At 38.4% G+C, this 18,744-nt stretch overlaps 1 protein-coding gene across 1 annotated transcript in view; it reads left to right on the top strand.

Moving 5' to 3' along the window:
• Positions 1-932: 932 nt before the first annotated feature.
• The window catches only part of COG5 (component of oligomeric golgi complex 5), a 191,061-nt gene continuing 173,249 nt past the window's right edge, over positions 933-18,744 (top strand). The window contains exons 1-2 of the mRNA XM_019631601.1: positions 933-987; positions 2,721-2,851. Of these exons, the coding sequence (XP_019487146.1) occupies positions 933-987; positions 2,721-2,851 (186 nt within the window). The remainder of the gene's footprint in view (positions 988-2,720; positions 2,852-18,744) is intronic.

Raw genomic sequence — 18,744 nt, 5'->3', positions numbered from 1 at the left:
CTCCTGTTATTTTCATTTGGGACATGTTTTTTTTTGTCTCATTGTGGCTGCCTGTGTTTGTTCCTATGTATTAGGCAGAGCTGCTATGTCTCCCAGTCTTGGCAGAGTGAACTTCTGTAGTATGTGTCCTGTGGGGCCCAGCGGCACAGTCTCCCTGATGACATGAGCTGGATGCTGCAGGAGTGTCCTTTGTGTCACTTGTGTGTGCCCTCCTGTAGTAGTTGAGCCTTGATTGCTGTTCACTCGTCAGTAGGTGAGATTTACCCTCTGACTGGCTGTGATTGTTGGTCATAACCACAGCTTACGAGGAGATTGTGTGGGGGCTGACCTCACCTCATAGGATTTGCTTTACTGGGGTTCAGGTGCCTGTTGAGTACATCCTTTGGGGGTGTTGTTTGTGTGACGAATTGAATGGTGCTCTGGAGTTGTTGGAAGCTGGTCACAAGACGTATTGGTTCTGGGGCCTCTTAGGAGAGATGCTCCCATGTAAGCCAAGGTTAGCCGCTGCCTGTGTCTGGCCTGGGGCCACCTGGTAGGAGCTACAAAGTGATCTGCACATGGTACTGCCTGTGCTGGACTTGGAGGTGCCTGTGAATGGTTATGCTGTGAACTGAGGTAGGATGCTCCTAGTACCAGGCTTGGGGCTGCTTAGCAAGAGGCACAGGGCATGCGGAGGTCATCTGCTGCTTGTTCGGGTTTAAGGACCTTTGAACGATTTTCATAACGTCCGCAGCAGGGGCCCAGGCCTGCCTGGTGCTTGTGTGGTTTAGCCTCTTGAAAGATGTTAGGGCCTGTCGTGTGAATTGGATCTGGCTGGGTCTCAGAATCAACAGGGTGGGGTGAGAGCCCTATTATCCATATTAATGGAGACTCAGCTATGGTGCCAGCTTGTGCCTCCAGGCTGTGTTGGGGGATGGCTCTACAAAGGAACAATGGTGTTTGCCCTTCCTGCCCTTGACCTGCAGCCAGACAAGTCAGTTTCTTTTGGTATGTTCCTAGAACGTTTCAATCTGCTATTCCTTCTCTGGAGTTTAAGGCAAGTATTTATGATCAAGTGAATCTGCTTGGGCTCACGAAGAGGATGCCTCGGTCTACCACAGCCATGTGTCTCACCTTGACTGAGTCCCTCCTGATTTTCACAGGCAGATGTTGCAGATGTTGTGGGGACTCCTCTTTCTGTCATTGGTGCTCTGGGCTGGGTTGAAGAGCTTGGTGTGGGGTGGGGTGGGAGCCCTTGTTGCTCAGTGGGGACCTCCACAGCTGAGATACCACTCCCGATTCTTAACTGATGTGTGTGGGGCCAGTCATTTCCTGTCTCTGTAGGGTATGAATTTTAAATTGTTGCCATTTTATAAATGAAAAATTTGAGGCCCAGTGAGGCTATATCACTTGAGTATGAACACCAAATGAGCAATTATAAGATAGACTCTATCTAGCCCAAATGATTTAAAGGCATTTTTAATACTCTTTACTGTTGTAAGGCTAAGTGTCACTTTTAGATATACACATTTTTTTCAACTGCTCGTGGTTGAAGTACAGTTGGCAGTAACCCCTACTCAGCTGCCCTTTACATCATGTCAGTTTGACCTCTTCTGTAGAACTAATTGTATGGTGTTCAATCAGCAGGCATTTTTGAATACTGATAAGTGGTTAGCATTGTACTGGATGCTTTAATGTAGTTTCTCCTAGGTAGTATGTTGTGACCCAGCTTAGGTAAGATATGATAATATGTAAGTGTTAGGTATATATTTTAACTAGACTTCAAGTTTAAAAATTAGTTCTAATTAAGAGAATACAGTGAAAAACACATTTGATATTATATTGAGTAACTGGAAAACAAATTCATCTTTCATTTAAATCAGTTTTGGATTTTAGAAATAATTTATCTGATTAAAATAGAAAATAGGAGTTTTAGAATGGTATCCAAGCTGTTTAATGAAACTGTGACTTTTATTTTTATCACTTTAGTTACCATAGATATAACTAAAATTAAGTGAAAAAAAATTTTAAAAATAAATTTCTGAAACTCTTAAATATTCAGAGACAACTATAGTTAATATTTTTCCCAATATATTTTCACATTTCTTGCTCTGTGTATGTAATTTTATAAATAGAATATGTATAATTCTACAAAGTTTATAGTAAATGATATAATTATATATAAATATATAATTACATGTAATTATATAGAGTTTATTCCTTTGTAATTTTTTTCATTCAGTAATACGAAAATTTTTCAGTGTAAGTAACTATTAGATCTGCATGATCGTGTAAACTGGCTGCGTGCTGAGGATTTTTTCATAATTAATCATTCTCCAAATGTACGACATTTATTTCAAATGATTTGTTATTATAGAATAACTTTTTAAAGCTGTCTTGCATCTTGATAAATTTCTAAGATTATGAGGATATTTATTTACATTAAAATAAATTGGACACTACTTTTTATGTAATCTGTTGATATTACTTTGAATTTATGATAATCATAATTTCTACTCTTGCTTTAGCAATTCTGTCTTAGTTGGAAAATTTTGCTCTGGAATAAAGTTATTTAATGAGTAGAAAATAAGTAACTTTACTTTTTAAAATACAGATTTTGAAAGGGAGTAGTGTTCAATGCAAATCTAATGTATTTTGAAGAAGTTGGACATGATGCTTTGATACCTTGATATTTATCCGATATTAAAATATTTAAATGTGTGTATGTTTTTTTTTAATAGATTATCTTTCTCAAGGAATAGATCTTTCTGGAATAGAAGTAATTGAAAATGATCTACTTTTTATTGCAAGAGCTCGACTTGAAGTGGAAAATCAAGCTAAACGCCTACTGGAGCAGGGTGTAGAGACTCAGGTAATAAAAATAGTATTGCCTTTTTAATGTGATAAATACGTTGTATACAAGTGAACATTTGACATTGGGTTTACAAAAGTAATATATGTTTTCATTTTATCACTGACGAATTATGTCTACAATTTGAATTGGAGAGTAGAGCATAAAATAAGTACAGGGAAAATTTAATATAATTGTGTTCTAAAAATAGATTCTCAAAATTTCTAACGTGTATTGTAATATAAAATATATTTTTATACAATGTGTATATGTTAAGTAGATAGTTAATACCTGTTGAGTATGCTTATTTTGTCCACGACATTGGTACTCATTTAAGCCTTTCGGCAACCAAGTAAGGTTGGTATTATTATTTGCATTTTACAAATGGGGAAACTGAGAACTTAAATAATTTGTCAAAGATCATACAGCTAGTAAATGGTATAGTTTCGATTGAAACATTAATCATTGTAACCCCCAGAGTCTTGCACCCTTAAGAATCACTGTGACATAATTAAAAGAAAAAGTTGACTTGAGACTTCTTCTATGGAATCTTTTTTTTTTTTTTTAGCTGAGCCATCTTGCCACCTGTTGGCAGCTCAGCAGCAGATCAGGTCAGGCCAGGACTCAAACTGCTGTTGTGTTCTCTCAGAGCTCGCACTCTTGAGCGAGCTCTTAACCAACTGAGCCACTAGGCCGGCCCAGGAATCATTTTTTGATCTTAATTTTCTGAATTAGAAGAAACCAAAAGGCACTGATATCGTAGAATCAACAAATTCAATGGAAATCTCAGTTCTATGTTTATATTCTACCTATGTGTTTCCTCTATTTGTGTTGGATCCAAATACACCTTTTAATATCTATTTTCACGCATCTCCTTTAAACCACAAATTTTTCATATTAGATGAAAATAACTTTATAAATATTCGTTTTTGAAAGTAGTCTCTAAATCAGAACAGTACTTATTCAACTCCTGATTTTTATTGTAATTTAAAAAATATAACTGAATGTGAGTTACTGTTTTAAATTAACTTTAAAAATTATTATGTACCTAATGAAAAGTTAACAAATCACAGACTTAAATATAGAATGAAAACCACAATGTGAACACACCTATGAAGTGAAAACTGAGGCCCAGAAGTAGGACATTACCAGTAGTCCTAAAGTCCCTTCACCCTCACAAACACCAATCTCTTCTTCTTTCCCAAAAGTAACTGTCATCCTAACCTCTAACACTGGAGATGACTTTTAACAGCAGCCAGTTCTATCTTAACGTTAGGTTTCACTATGAAGATAAAATGCTTATAATGTTAAAAAATATATAGACACTTGTCTACATCAAATGAGAGAAGATACTTTCTCAAAGAAATAATCAAGGGATTATACACCAACTTTTAAATAAGATGAATATTTCTATAGAAAACTGATATCAGCCCAGCTCATTTAGTTGTAAGAAAGATAGTGTAATATCACAATCCCTTCGTATTCACGTAATGTCCTTCTTATCACTGTATCGGAGATTTAAAGCTTTTTGTATATAAACTATTTAAAAGCTTTTACCGGTGTTTATTGCTACATGTGTATGTAAATGTATGTAAATATATCTTTAAGTTATGCAATTCTTAATATTTTACTATATTTTTAGGGTTGTGTGAATGGACCAAAAATAGTAGAAAGGAAACAATACCAAAGTTTATAGAATTATAATACTATGTTTAAAAGGGATTGATGATTTTAACATGTCACAAAGGAATGGTTAGTTTTAAAGGCTTATTTTTTTGTTTCTAATATATATAAAGTAGGAAAGTATTTTATAGGTTATTTCCTAAGTGAACTTTATTTTACATATGTTATTGTTTTGTATACATTTTAACGGTTGTCAAATTTGACTTTGCTTCCCTTTTTATGTGTTTAAAGTTTTTAATTAAAATATAGTTAATATTTATTATATTAGTCTAGTTTATATTAGTTATATTAGAAACAATATTATATTAGTTTCAAGTGTACACCATAGTTATTCAACATTTATATACCTAAGGAAATGATCGCCATGATAAAAAAATTGCAAATACATTCTATAAGAATAGTAGGTGGTAAGCTTATCCTGGCCATAGGAAGTGTGATATGAGAGGTGCTCCTCCAACTCAGAATGCCCTGATTCAGCCATAAGTCTGGCGTCATGTGGAGAGGTGTATCTGCACCTGGAGTGCTTTTTTATTATTATTTTTAAAATATTTTTATTAAAATATACCTAACATACAATATTAGTGATTTCACTTAATCACATTGCACCTGTCTTTCTCTGTGTGACACTTCACTCAGCACAATACCCTCCGGGTTCATCCGTGCCACCACAGATGGCAACAACCCATTCTCTTCCCTGGCTGAACAATATTCCATTGTATGTGCACCACCTCCTCTTCATCCATTCATCCATCGATGGACACCAAGGCTGCCTCCACATCTTAGTTATTGTAAACAATGCTGCAGTGAACATATGGATGCACACGTCCCCTTGAAATACATTTTGGGTTTCTTCAGATAAATACCCAGAAGTGGGATTACTGGGTCCTTCTTTGTATCTTTTATATCCTTTGTTTTAAAGTCTGATTTGTTGGGTATAACTACGGCTACTCCAGCTGCTTTTTCTTTTAATTTGCATTTTCATGAACTGTCATTTTCCATCCCCTTTTCGTCTTTCTGCGTCTCTTCATCTGAAGTGAGTCACTTGTAGGCAACATATGTAGGCAGCATATGTAGTCTTATCAATTCAGCCACCTTATGTTCTTTGATTAAAGCATTTAATCCATTTACATTGAAAGTAATTTTTTTTTTTTTTTTTTAGCTGAGCCATTTGCCACGTTGGCAGCTCAGAGGCAACTCCGCTCAGGCCAGGAATTGAACTGGCAACCCTGTTGCTCAGAGCTCACACTGAGCCACTCAGCCGGCCCTGAAAATAATTTCTTTTTTAAAAGATTTTTATTGGGGAATTGGGGGGATGGGAACAATGCTGGGAAATTGGGGAAAGGGAACAGACAAGTTGCTGTCGTTTTGTTCTTCAGTCTAGTTGTGGAGGACGTTGCTTCACTGGCCCAAGTTGGCACCATCATTGCGCTCTTCCCGGGCGAGGCAGATCAGTCGCTTGCTTCTGGACGGCCGCTCACTGCGGCTGCTGGCCGCTCACGCTGGCTGCTGGCTACATATGGTAGCCCATGGCAACCTACTGCCACAAGGGCTGCAGCCTACGCCGTCGCCGGCGACTCAGAGCAGCCCAGCTCCAGGTTGAGCTGTTGTTCAGCATCTTAGCTGTGGAGGGCAGTGTCACTGGCCCTCATATGTGGGATCTGAACCGGTGCCCTCTGGCGACCCAAGCCAGTTCTTAACCATCGCGCCACTCGGCCAGCCCTGAAAGTAATTTTTGATAGATATGTAGTTACTGCCATTTTATTATCATACTTTTGACATTTATTTATTTATTTATGGACTTAACGAATTCCCTCTAACATTCCTTGTAATACTGTTTGATGGTGATAAGCTCCTTTAGCTTTTTCTTGTCTAGGAAGTTCTTCATCTGTCCTTCAATTTTTTTTTTTTTTAAAGATTTTTATTGGGGAATTGGGGAAAGTGGAACAGACAAGTTGCTGTGGTTTTTTTCTTCAGTCTAGTTGTGGAGGACATTTCTTCACTGGCCCAAGTTGGCACCACCATCATTACGCTTTTCCTGGGCGAGGCAGATCAGTTGCCGGCTTCTGGATAGCTGCTCACTGCGGCTGCTGGCTGCTCATGCTGGCTGCTGGCTACACACGGTAGCCCATGGCAACCCACTGCAGCAGGGGCCTGCAGCCTATGCCGTTGCCAACGACTCACAGCAGCCCAGCTCCAGGTTGAGCTGTTGTTCAGCATCTTAACTGTAGAGGGCAGTGTCACTGGCCCTCATATGTGAGATCCGAACCGGGGCCCTCTGATGTCCCAAGCCAGCTCTTAACCTACGTGCCACTCGGCCAGCCCTGTCCTTCAATTTTAAATGACACCTTTGCTGGATAGAGTAACCTTGGTTGTAGATCATAGCTTTTCATCACTTTGAATATTTCCTGCCACTCCCTTCTGGCCTACAAAGTTTCTACTGAGAAATCAGCTGACAGTTTTATGGGAGCTCCCTTGTAGGTAACTAACTGCTTTCCTCTTGCTGCTTTTAAGATTCTCTCTTTGTCTTTAAACTTTGGCATTTTAATTATGATATTTCTTGTGTGGGCCTGTTTGGGTTCATCCTGTTTGGGATTCTCTGTACTTCCTGAACTTGTATATCTATTTTCTTTGCTAGGTTAGGAAAGTTTTCTATCATTATTTCTCCAAACAGGTTTTTAGTTCATTGTTCTCTCTCATCTCCTTCTGGTACCCCTGTGATGCAGTTGTGGATATGCTTGATGTTTTTCCAGAGGCCCCTAAATTGTCCTCATTTGGGGGATTCCTTTTTCTATTTTTTATTCTAATTTGGTGTTTTCTGCCACCTTATATTTTAAATTGCTGATTTGAACCTCTGCTTCATCTAATCGACTGTTGATTTCATCTAATGTATTCTAATTAAGTTATTGTATTATTTATCTGACTGGTTCTTTTTTATGTTTTCTATCTCCATTTTTATGTTTACTGTCTCTTTGTTAAAGTTCTCCCTGATATCACTGAGCATCATTATAACAAGTGTTTTTAACTCTGCATCTGGTAGATTGCTTGTTTCCATTTTGTGCAGTTGTTTTTCTGGAGTTTTGTTCTGTTCTTTAACTTAGGACATATTTCTTTGTCTCCCCATTTTGGCTGCCTCCCTGTTATTTGCTTCTGTGTATTATGTAGGGCTGCTATGTCTCCTAGTCTGAGTAGAGTGGCCATATGGAGTAGGTGTCCTGTGGGGCTCAGTGGCACAGTCTTCCTGGACATTTGAGCCAGGTGCTTCAGATGTGTCCCTTGTGTGGGTTTTGTGTGCCCTCCTGTTGTAGTTGAGTCTAAGTTGCTGTTTGTACATCAGTGGGAGGGATTGATCCTTCGGCTGATTGGTTGTGAGGACTTGCCATGAGTACAGTGGAAGAGCTATTGTGCAAGGGATTACTCTTGGGCCTCGTGGGAGGGGCGCCACTGCAGGCCACGTTCAGCCACTATTTATGCCCTGCCCTGGGCCATGCGACATGAACCACAAAGCAATCCACAGATGACCTCCACTCACACTCAGTCTGGAGGTGCCTCAAGAGGCCAAGCCATGGACCAAGCCCAGCCCTCGCTAGTGCTGGGCTTAGGGCTGCTCAGCCAGAGGTATGGGACACCCTGAAGCCAGATGCTACTTGTTTGGGTTTTGTGAATCTGGGAGAGAGTTTAGGAAAGTCTGCAGCATGAGGCAAGACTGGCCATTTGTAAGGACAAGGCACTGGAAGCAGCTTAGCTGTGCCCCAAAGCTGGGTTGGACAAGGTCTTAGGGATTCACCAGGGTATGGTGAACAGTGCTAGCCAGGTTAATGGAGACTCAGATATGGTGGCTGCCTGTGTTTACACGCCACGAGGGTGTAGGGCTCAACAAAGAAATCATGACCTTTGCCAGGTCTTCCACCTGGGAGGAAGCTGTCTCTCCAGCCCTTGCTCAGAAGCTAGACAATACAGTTACTTGCCCGTATGTCCCTGGCACCTTTTAAGCTGCTGCCCTAGCTCTGGAGCTCAGAGCCCATGATTCTGTCCATGAGTAAGTCCGCGTGCAGTCCCTTTAAGAGGAGTGCCTGGGACTGCAGCTGTCCTGGCCTCATTCAGCCACAATCTCCAATGGTTTTCACAGCCAGTAGTTATGGGGACTTCTCTCCCCAGCACTAGAACCCTGGACTTGGATCCTGGTGTGGAGCTGGAATACCTCACTTCTCTGGGGGGACCACCACAGTCAAGATATCCCTCCCGAATTTTAATTGTCACACATACGTGTGGAAACTGCGCGTTCCACTTCTTTGCCCCTCCTACCAGTTTGGAGGTGGCTCCTGTATGGCCTTAGTTGTAGGGCTTTGGTTCAGCTAGACTTCAGGTGATTTTCAAAGAATGTTGTTCTGTAGTTTAGTGGTAATTTTGATGTGGTTTTGAGAGGAGGTAAGCACAGTTTACCTACTCCACCATCTTGACTAGAAATCCCCCAGTTAAAATTTAAGAAGTACTGATAAACTTTAAAAAATTAATATTCCTTAATTTGATAGTTATATATTCAGATTGTATAAAATTAATCAAAAGATTATTGAAGTAGATGAGCTGTTTAGCCCATGGCTTGTGTCTAGTCAATGAGATTAAGTTAGAAGGGTAAAGATGAAAAAATATAAAAATATTCTTTGTCTATAAAGAAGAGAAAAATATAAACGTATTGTGTGTCTAGATGCGGAATGATTTCCATGGATCTTAGAATAACAGTAACGAGGGAGCTGTAATGTTGTTGTATGCGTGCGTATGTCTTAGTGTGGTTTGGAGGTCGTTAGATTCTGGTCAGTGTTTGAGAATATAGTCTCTTTGTAAGGCTGTATGGATTATCTTATCACAGTTTGTTGACATTAGCCATTAATATTATTCATTTCATTTGTCTTGTTTAGATTCCATGTGTGTAAAATAACTTTGAGTGTAATTTTGCTTCCTACCTAATTTTCCTAAATGGAGGAAATGAATTTATCTGCCAATATTAACATTGTGGCTCATTTCACAGTTTTTACAATATGTCTGTGAAGTGTAAATTCATATTCATGTTTATAATGTCATTTATTTCCAAATTTAGTCATATGTGTCTATTTTCTTCAGACCTGGGTTCTCGGGTTTATTTTTGCGAAGTCAGGTTTCTGGCTTTGCAGACCTGAGAAGATTAAACCCTTATCAATACTGATGTCCTGAGATAATACTTCTTGGGAAGAAAGGTGTCTTATTGCAATGAGCCAGTGTTTTGTAGCCTCCTTCCTTTTCCTCTCTTAAAGCAACAAGGCAGAGGTGTCAATCAGCTGTGTCGGTAGACAGTTTAGGAATTAAGAATGAAGCTAACTTTATTGAATGCTTGTTCTTTGCCAGGATTTGTGTTAGTCACTGTGTGTTTGTTATCTCAATTGCTTTAACAAATATATGAGGAAGATATAATTATCCACCTTTTATAGTTAAGGAAACAAAGACCTGGGGTTAGGAAATTAGCTGAAGATTACGCAGCGCAGCGAGTAAGTGGTAGAGTCATGTTCTAGAGTGCCTGCTTTCCCCCTTTCTTTAATAAGACCAAGCAGTTTATTCTAATTTTGTTTAATAGCTGTATTTTAAATTGTTTTTCAATTTGTGAAGCAATTTATATTGAAAGGGGAATTTTTATAGCATAAAAATTTCTTTGGGAAGTCTCCATGTGGTGACTAATCTAAACTGATTCCTCAGTATTACTTAGAATTTTAGCTTTCTCTGGCCAACATTTTTTCCCATTCTTTTTTTTTTATTTTTTAATTTTTATTTATTTTTATTTTTTTATTATTATTAGTATCAGGTGTACAAAACAATGCAATAGTTATCCTTTTCACCTCTTAAAAAGTGACAACCTCCTTCCCCCATCCACTGCCTACCCATCCCCAATGTCATATATATCTGTTACAATTCCAGTGACTCCATTTCCACACTCTATACTCCACATCCCATGACTATATATGTATTAAATTACAGTTGACATATAATATTATTCAGTGGCAGCTTCAGATGTACAATGCAATGGTCAGGACTCTACACTGTCCATGAATCCCATTCTATGAACTTACAATTTTAGTCTTTCTCCACTTTCTATCAACCTTCCCTTATCGCCCCACACTCCCTTTTACTCTGAGCAGATGCCCTTAATTTCTACCTCACAGAAGTACCTCTTGCACTACGTCTGTGCTTTGGATCCCATTTTCTTAGGAACCTTATGTTGTTAATATTTCCATCTTTCATTTATATCTTCATCCTCTCGATTTTACTCTTTTCATTCTCATCAGCATTTATTTATTTATTTATTTGTTTGTTTGTTTATTTATTTATTTATTTTAGCTGAGCCATCCTGCCACCTGTTGGCAGCTCAGCGGCTGCTCAGCTCAGGCCGGACTCGAACTGCTGTTGCTCAGAGCTCAAACCCTTCATCAGCATTTAAACATGCCTGTTTTTGCCAGTCTTATTTGTGGTGTGTGCTCAATCTTTCTGGGTCTTTTTATGCCTGGGAATACTCTTTCCACTTCCCATTAACACAGATGCTGCAGCTTATATTTGTGTATTTTTCTCAAATTATATTCTCCCATTTATCAGAAATCATTGAAATAGTTAAATATATTAGTAATATTTATTATAAATATAGACAAAGAATTATAGCATTTTAATTTTGAAGTATTATTGTATTCATGAAATATTACACAATGAAGTAATTCATAGGCTCATAACCTATGTAGAGATGTTCAATAAATTAGGAACTTTTTAAAAATTACATGTTATCATTTGCATTTAATAATCAAGTTGTGACATTAATTTGGTGTCTCAAAAATGTTATTGATCTGCTTTTATTCAGTGTGAGTTGATAGCCATCATTTTTTTTAAAGAGTTTATTGGGGAATTGGGGGAGGGGAACAGTGCTGGGGAATCAGGGGAAGGGGAACAGACAAGTTGCTGTCATTTTATTCTTCAGTCTAGTTGTGGAGGATGTTGCTTCACTGGCCCAAGCTGGCACCATCATTGCACTCTTCCCAGGTGAGGCAGATCAGTCGCCGGCTTCTGGATGGCTGCTCACGGCGGCTGCTGGCCGCTCATGCTGGCTGCTGGCTACACAAGGTAGCCCATGGCAGCCCACTGTAGCAGGGGCTGCAGCCCACGCCGTCACCGGCGACTTATGGATAGCCATCATTTTTAATGTCAGTTAATTGTAACACTTTATCAAATTCCTTCCCTGCGTTGCTTTAAAGTTTTGTTTTCAAAATGTGTGAGAAATCAACAAAAAAACAAAATGTTGATATTTTGACTATTCTATGCATTTAATAATAACAGTTTGAGCTGCTTTGTATATAAATGACATTTTTATGTAGAAAAATTTTCTATTGGTATTGATTCTTGAAAAACACAAAAAAATATATAGGAAAATGTACATCTGCTTTCCTAAAACTTTCTTTCTGGAACACTGACAGGATTCTTTTATATTTTACTTTTGCGTGATAATTCTCAAAACACCACAAATTGCTGGATTTCCAGGATACATTGCACAATAATAGGTGGTTTGTTTTCGTTTGGAAACACCTTTCCCCGTTTTTGCACATTGTGAGGGCATATTGCTGCACACACAGCAACTAGGCTTCTTTTTCTTGTCCTCAAATTGCCTGGGAAAATGGCGCTCTGTCAGCCTAATTTCTCTTGGTGCAGACATCCTGCAACCACTCGTTTCCATCTTTTCTTGAAATTTCATCTAATAAGCCCTCTATAACTTTTTCCCTGAAGTTCCACTGGGTCAAGTTATTACAGGCAGAGTGTCACATTCCTTGGCATCTTGGCATAAGATTGGAAACATGAAAGATAATTCTTCACCTGAATTAGACGTTATTCCAGACTTTACCGGTAAACACAGTGTTCTTGGTTTTGACAATTTAGAACCACATGGATGTTTTACTAAATTTTTTCCTTCATCTATTTTTGAGTATGTTGCCAATGAAACAAACAGATATGCTGAAAGCATTCTATCTCGGATTGAAAAACTCTCACCGGGGTCTAGGTATAACAAGTGGCAAGGTGTTACTGACCAAATTACGAAGGTGTTGGTAGCTGTTGAAATTGCAATGGGGTTGGCACACAAGTCAACATTAGAATCATACTTTCAGGATACCTGTTGATTGACTCAAACTCCTGGTTTCAACACTGTTTTTACAAGGGATGAATATCAGCTAATTAGGTCCTTCCTTCATTTTTCCAATAATGATAATGAATCATTAAAGACTGATCAGCTTGCAAAAATCAGGCCATTAATATATTTACTGAAGGACACATATATTTCCGCCTATAATAGCAATAAGGAATTGTGTTTAGATGAGTAAGCCCATGTTGAAATTCAAGGGGCGTCTGTTTTTCAAGCATTATCTTCCCAGTAAACCAAGTACAAAGTGGGGCATAAAGATCTGGTCACTCTGTGGCCGGCTGAGTGGCTCAGTTGGTTAAGAATTCGCTCAAGAGTGCGAGCTCTGAGCAACAGGGTCGCCAGTTTGATTCCCGGCCCAAGCTAAGCTGCCGCTGAGCTGCCAGTAGGTGGCAGGATGGCTCAGCTTAAAAAAGAAAAAAAAAAGATCTAGTCACTCTCTGATTCACGAACAGGATTTCTGTTGTGGCTTGATGTATACACAGGCAAAGATTCATCTCAAGATGGGAAAGTTGGGTTGGGAGCAAGGGTGGTGTCCAGCTTGCTGAATGGATTTGAAGGCAAGGGACATGTAGCTTGTACACACAATTTTTATTCAAGTGTAAAACTTTTTGAGAGTCTAAGATTGAAAAAAAAATGGAGCATGTGGTACAGTGCATGCCAATAGGAGAGGACTACCTTCAGATATGAGTATTTGCAAGCTGAAGTGTGGTGAATTCCCGGTGATATGGGAAAATCATGATCAACCACTGCTTGCTTGCACTTGGCAGGATACAGGGAGAGTTAACATGATCTCCGCTGTTGAGAATGGTGGTGTCAGTGAAGTGCATGTAAGATAAAAAAAAAGGGAATGAGAACTGTGTTGAAATCAAATATTCAAGTTCTGTACAATGCATTTATAGTTGGAGTTAATTGATTTGATCTACTCTGTGCCACTTATCCTTTTGATAGGAAGTCTAAGAAGTGGTATCAAACCATATGGTATTTTCTCATTGAAGTGGCTCTAGTAAATGGCTACAAATGTTACAACATTCAAAACCCTAACAATAACTTGACCCAGTGGAACTTCAGGGAAAAAGTTATAGAGGGCTTATTAGATGAAATTTCAAGAAAAGATGGAAACGAGTGGTTGCAGGATGTCTGCACCAAAAGAAATTAGGCTGACAGAGCGCCATTTTCCCAGGCAATTTGAGGACAAGAAAAAGAAGCCTAGTTGCTGTGTGTGCAGCAATATGCCCTCACAATGTGCAAAAACGGGGAAAGGTGTTTCCAAACGAAAACAAACCACCTGTTATTGTGCAATGTGTCCTGGAAATCCAGCAATGTGTGGTTTTTGAGAATTATCACTCAACTGATATTACATTGTCAATGTCCTCTGCTTCCTCCCTGTCATCTTCGTCTTCACAGTCAGTTTCACTATCTTCTTGCAAGGCCCTTTCTATTTCTTCATCATCAATTTCTCTTTTTCTCTTCACTCATTTCTGAACTTAGAGGAAAAAATATTTTGTATGTGAGACACTTCGTTACTACTGACATTGAACTGTACATACGCGTATATCTTTCGATAATGGGATGTATTATTACTTCAGCATGCTATGAAATAGAAGCTTATGTAACAAACAGCAGAGAAAATTAATGTAATGATGAAGAAACTCCAGTCTTTCCTTAAGAACTGCAAAATAACCACGCTAGCCGATGGGAACCAGAGCACGAAAGGCAGGTGGCGATGGTGATGACATGGGGAAGGTAAACCTAGGTGTTTCCTGTTCTTGCGGGTTAACGGCAGTACTCACCGACTTCTGGTGCTAGATTCCAGTGCCTGAGAATATACTTATACTCCGCGGTAGAGGGAAAAGTTTTTGAGCTTGTGGGGTAAACTCAAATGCTGTAGTCAGCCGATGGAACTATTCATTCAACTATATTCTACCATTGTACTGAAAGGGTTAAAAGAAGGTTAGTGCAATTTCTTTTTTTATTTTAAGATTTTATTGGGGAATTGAGGAAGGGGAACAGTGTTGGGGAATTGGGGAAGGGAAAAAGCCAAGTTGTTGTCCTTCAATCTTACTTGGGTGCAGCTAGCTTAGCTCCAAGTCCAGTCACCATCCGGCTGCCTGTTGGCAGCTCATGGCCGCTCAGCTCAAGGTGAATGTTCAATCTTAGTTGTTGTTGGTGGTGGTGGTGGGGGGTGATATGGGGGGGGTGTAGCCCACCATCCCATGCAGAAGTAAACCTGCAACCTTGTTGTTAAGAGTGCATACTCTAACCACTGAGCCATCAAGCCACCCATCGGCAGCTCGCGGCAGCTCTTCTCAAGGTGACTTGCTCAATCCTAGTTGTGGGTGGACACAGCCCACCATCCCATGCGGGAGTCAAACTGGCAACCTTGTTGTTAGGTGCACGTGCTTTCACCAGCTGAGCCATCCTGCCATCTTTTGGCAGCTCGGCGGCAGCTCAGCTCAAGCGCAGCATCACTGGCCCATGTGGGAATCCAAGTGGTGACCCTGTTGCTCAGAGCTTAACCAACTGAGCCACTCAGCCAGCACTGCAATTTCTTTTTTAGCATCTTTTTCCAAAACCAATTTTTTTTTTACTTAATGTAGATAACTTCTCTTTAATCATTATTGTTTTTTCCTACTTAATTGCTTAAATGTGCTGTATTCATTTATAGATTTTAAAAAATTTATATTAAGTTTATTGGGGTGATATTGGTTAACAAAATTATATAGGTTTCAAGTGTACAATTCTATAATACATTATCTGTATACTGCATTGTGTTCACCAAAGTCAGAATCTCCTCCATTACTGTATATTTGACCCCCTTTACCACCTCCCTCCTGCCCTGCCTTCCCGCTACTAACCACTATACTATTGTCTGTGTCTCAGAGTTTTTGTTTGTTTGCCTTGTTTGTTTGTTGATTTCAGTTTTATTTCCGCATGTGAGTGAAGTATTGACTTTTTCCATCTGATTTATTTTGCTTAGCCTGATATTCTCAAGATCTATCCATGTTGTTGTAAATGACAGTCAGTATTTCATCTTTTGTTATGTCCAAATAATATTCCATTGTATATATGTACCATCTTTTGAATGACACTTTGGTTGTTTCCATATCTTGGGTACCGGGAATAATGCTTCAGTGAACATAGGGGTACATATATCTTTTCGAATAAATGTTTTCAAATTTTTGGGGTAGATAACCAGAAGAGGGATTGCTGGGTCATATGGTAATTCTATTCTTAATTTTTTGAGGAACCTCCATACTGTTTTCCATAGTGGCTGCACCAAATTACATTCCCACCAGCAGTGTATGAGGGTTCATTTTCCTCCACAGCCTCTTCAACACTTGTTATGACTGGTCTTGATGATAGCCATTCTGACAGATGTGAGGTGGTATCCATTGTGGTTTTGGTTTGCCTTTCCCTAGTAGCCAGTGAAGTTGAGCTCATATGTCTGGTTGCCATTTGTACATCTTCTTGGGAGAAGTGTCTGTTTAGGTCTTCGGCCCATTTTTTAATTGGATTGTTTGGGGTTTTTTTGTTGTTGTTGTTGAGTTATATGAGTTTTTAAATATATTTTGGATATTAACTCCTTATCAGAGGTGTTTGCAAATATCTTCTTCCATTCAGTTGTTTGCCTTTTTGTTTTTTTGATAGTTACTTTTGCTGTGCAGAAGTTTTAAAAATAACTTTGTAGTATTACAAAGTCTCTACTACAGTATTTCAAAATTTCTGTTTTCAAAGACAAATCAAATGACTACTTAGATACTGAGGTCCCGTTGTTTCTTCCTACATAAAAACATATATCAATAAACTTCTGACCTCACAAATGCCGTATTATTTCTATATGGAAAAGATTACCACTTTCATTACAAAAAGTTGGAAGAATTGATGACTTAGAGTATACCCTTTGGTGAAAGCATACCATATCACTATATTAGTAAAATCATTCTTCCATTCGTTTGGCAGTCTTTGTCACAAACATGGGGCCTCATCTGCATCTCTTTCTTAACACCTATTTCTTTCTTTCCTATGGATCTTCAGAATCTTTCACTGGCAGAAGCCAGACAAAGAGAGAACCTTATGGTATTTTCAGGATTGCAACAGATTCCATTACCTCGAGCTCTAACTAGCTTTTAAAAATAGGTGATAGAGATTTTAATCTGGATGAGTTCCTACATCACCATAGATACCAAGCCCCCACAGTGAAATGATGACATATTAATTAGAAAGATGGCTTTAACTTGTGAATTATAAGCTTTTCCAGTAAATAAGTGCAGGACTTTCTAGAGGTCCCTGAATGGAGAAAATTGATGTGATTTTTCTTTAAAAGTCATCAGGAAAAGGGTCACTGCTCTCAGTTCTTTCAGAGCTCAGAACCTGGAAATAATCTCCCCTGTAGTAAATGTTGCCAATGTTTGGAAGTAAACGTCCTTGATCAAGCCCAGGGTCCTGGTGCTGATGCGTTCTCAGCAAAAAGTACCATGAAAGCGTGATCTATACAGTCTCCCACTAAGGTGACAACATAGAATTAAAGTTTAATAGATAAATGTCTACATGGCATAACGTAAGTGATTATGGTAGTATGAATCCTTTTTACTTTGGTAGTTAAAATTTTTCAATTGTTTGAAGCATAGAGAGGGTACCAGTTGTGTTGAAGATCTATGAAAGTTAAACATTTTCTTAAGCTTCAAAAAGAACTTCCTGGAAGAGTTGAACAAATTGATTCCCTTTGTAATTCATTATGGTAGTTCAGCTTGCAACAATTCTTTTGTGATCTCTTTCTGTAGTATAGTAATAGTATACTCACTGATGATTTGTCATGCTGAACGTCTGCTTTAAGAGGTCTACCTTTCCTATCTTTAGCTTCTGGAAGTTTTCCTGGCCGATTTCAGGAATTCTGAAACAAATCTCATCATATGAATCTCCAGAAACTCCTTTTGTATATTCGGTCTTGATGTTGTTTTTGCCACTTATTATGAAGTTTCAATAATTTTTCAACTTTTGGGGAAAGCATTTTTCTTGCCACACAGTGAACAGTTTGAGGGCAGGGAGTAAAATGGGTTAAGGGGGTCAAAAGGTACAAACTTCCAGTTACAAAATAAGTAAGTCCTGGGAATGTAAGGTACAACATGGTTAGTACTGTATTATGTACTTGAAGTTGTTAAGAGTAAATCTTAAAAATTCTCATCACAAGAAAAAAATTCCTTAACTGTATGTTGATGGACTTTAATTAGATTTACTGTGTTGACCATTTCACAGTATATACGAATATAAATCATGTCGTATACCTGAAACTAATATAATGTATGTCAGTTATACCTCAATTAAAAATTTTGAAAGGTTGATTATAGTGTTTTCAAATTGTGCAGATCCAAAGGTTTCACATATCCCTTTCCCAGCCTCACTGGATAATTTGCCAGCCTCCTCCCCCAATATTAGTCTGTTTGCTCCTATCACTGTTGGCTTTCCTTACATGTAGTGAGACCTGGTGTGGGTACATTTACATTAAGTTAGATAAGTTTTATGACATGTATAAATAATTTTAAAAGTTACTTTTCTAAAGTAAAACGTTACTCAGTTTCTAGTTAAAGATATTTGTTATGTATTCTTATTAATAATAGTAATGTATTATGTGCTGGCATGGTGTTTTATAACTTCAAAAGATATTTTAAACTGATCATCTAAATGTTTACCTTGTTTAGCTGATGTTTATTATTTTACCTTTAAATTTGAATAGAAATAATTTGAGCTCTTAAAACTTTAATACTCTAAATCAAGGGTTGGCAAAGTAGTCTGTGGACTGTTTTTGTATGGCCTAGGTGCTAAGAACTGTTTTGACATTTATAAATGGAATAAAACAAGTAAGAACATATAACAGAGACCATATGTGGCCTGGAAAACCTGAAATATTTGCTATCTTTTCCTTTAAAGAAAAAGTATGCTGATCTCTGCTTTAAATACGTAATTGTATTTTGTTCGTGGTGGGTGCTTTAATATTTCTCTTCCTCCTTTCCTCCCTTCCTTCCACCACCCTTTCCTC

This window comes from Hipposideros armiger, unplaced genomic scaffold, assembly GCF_001890085.2.
Source record: "Hipposideros armiger isolate ML-2016 unplaced genomic scaffold, ASM189008v1 scaffold_1017, whole genome shotgun sequence".
NCBI lineage: Eukaryota > Metazoa > Chordata > Mammalia > Chiroptera > Hipposideridae > Hipposideros > Hipposideros armiger.
This window is presented reverse-complemented; position numbering and strand designations above follow the sequence as displayed.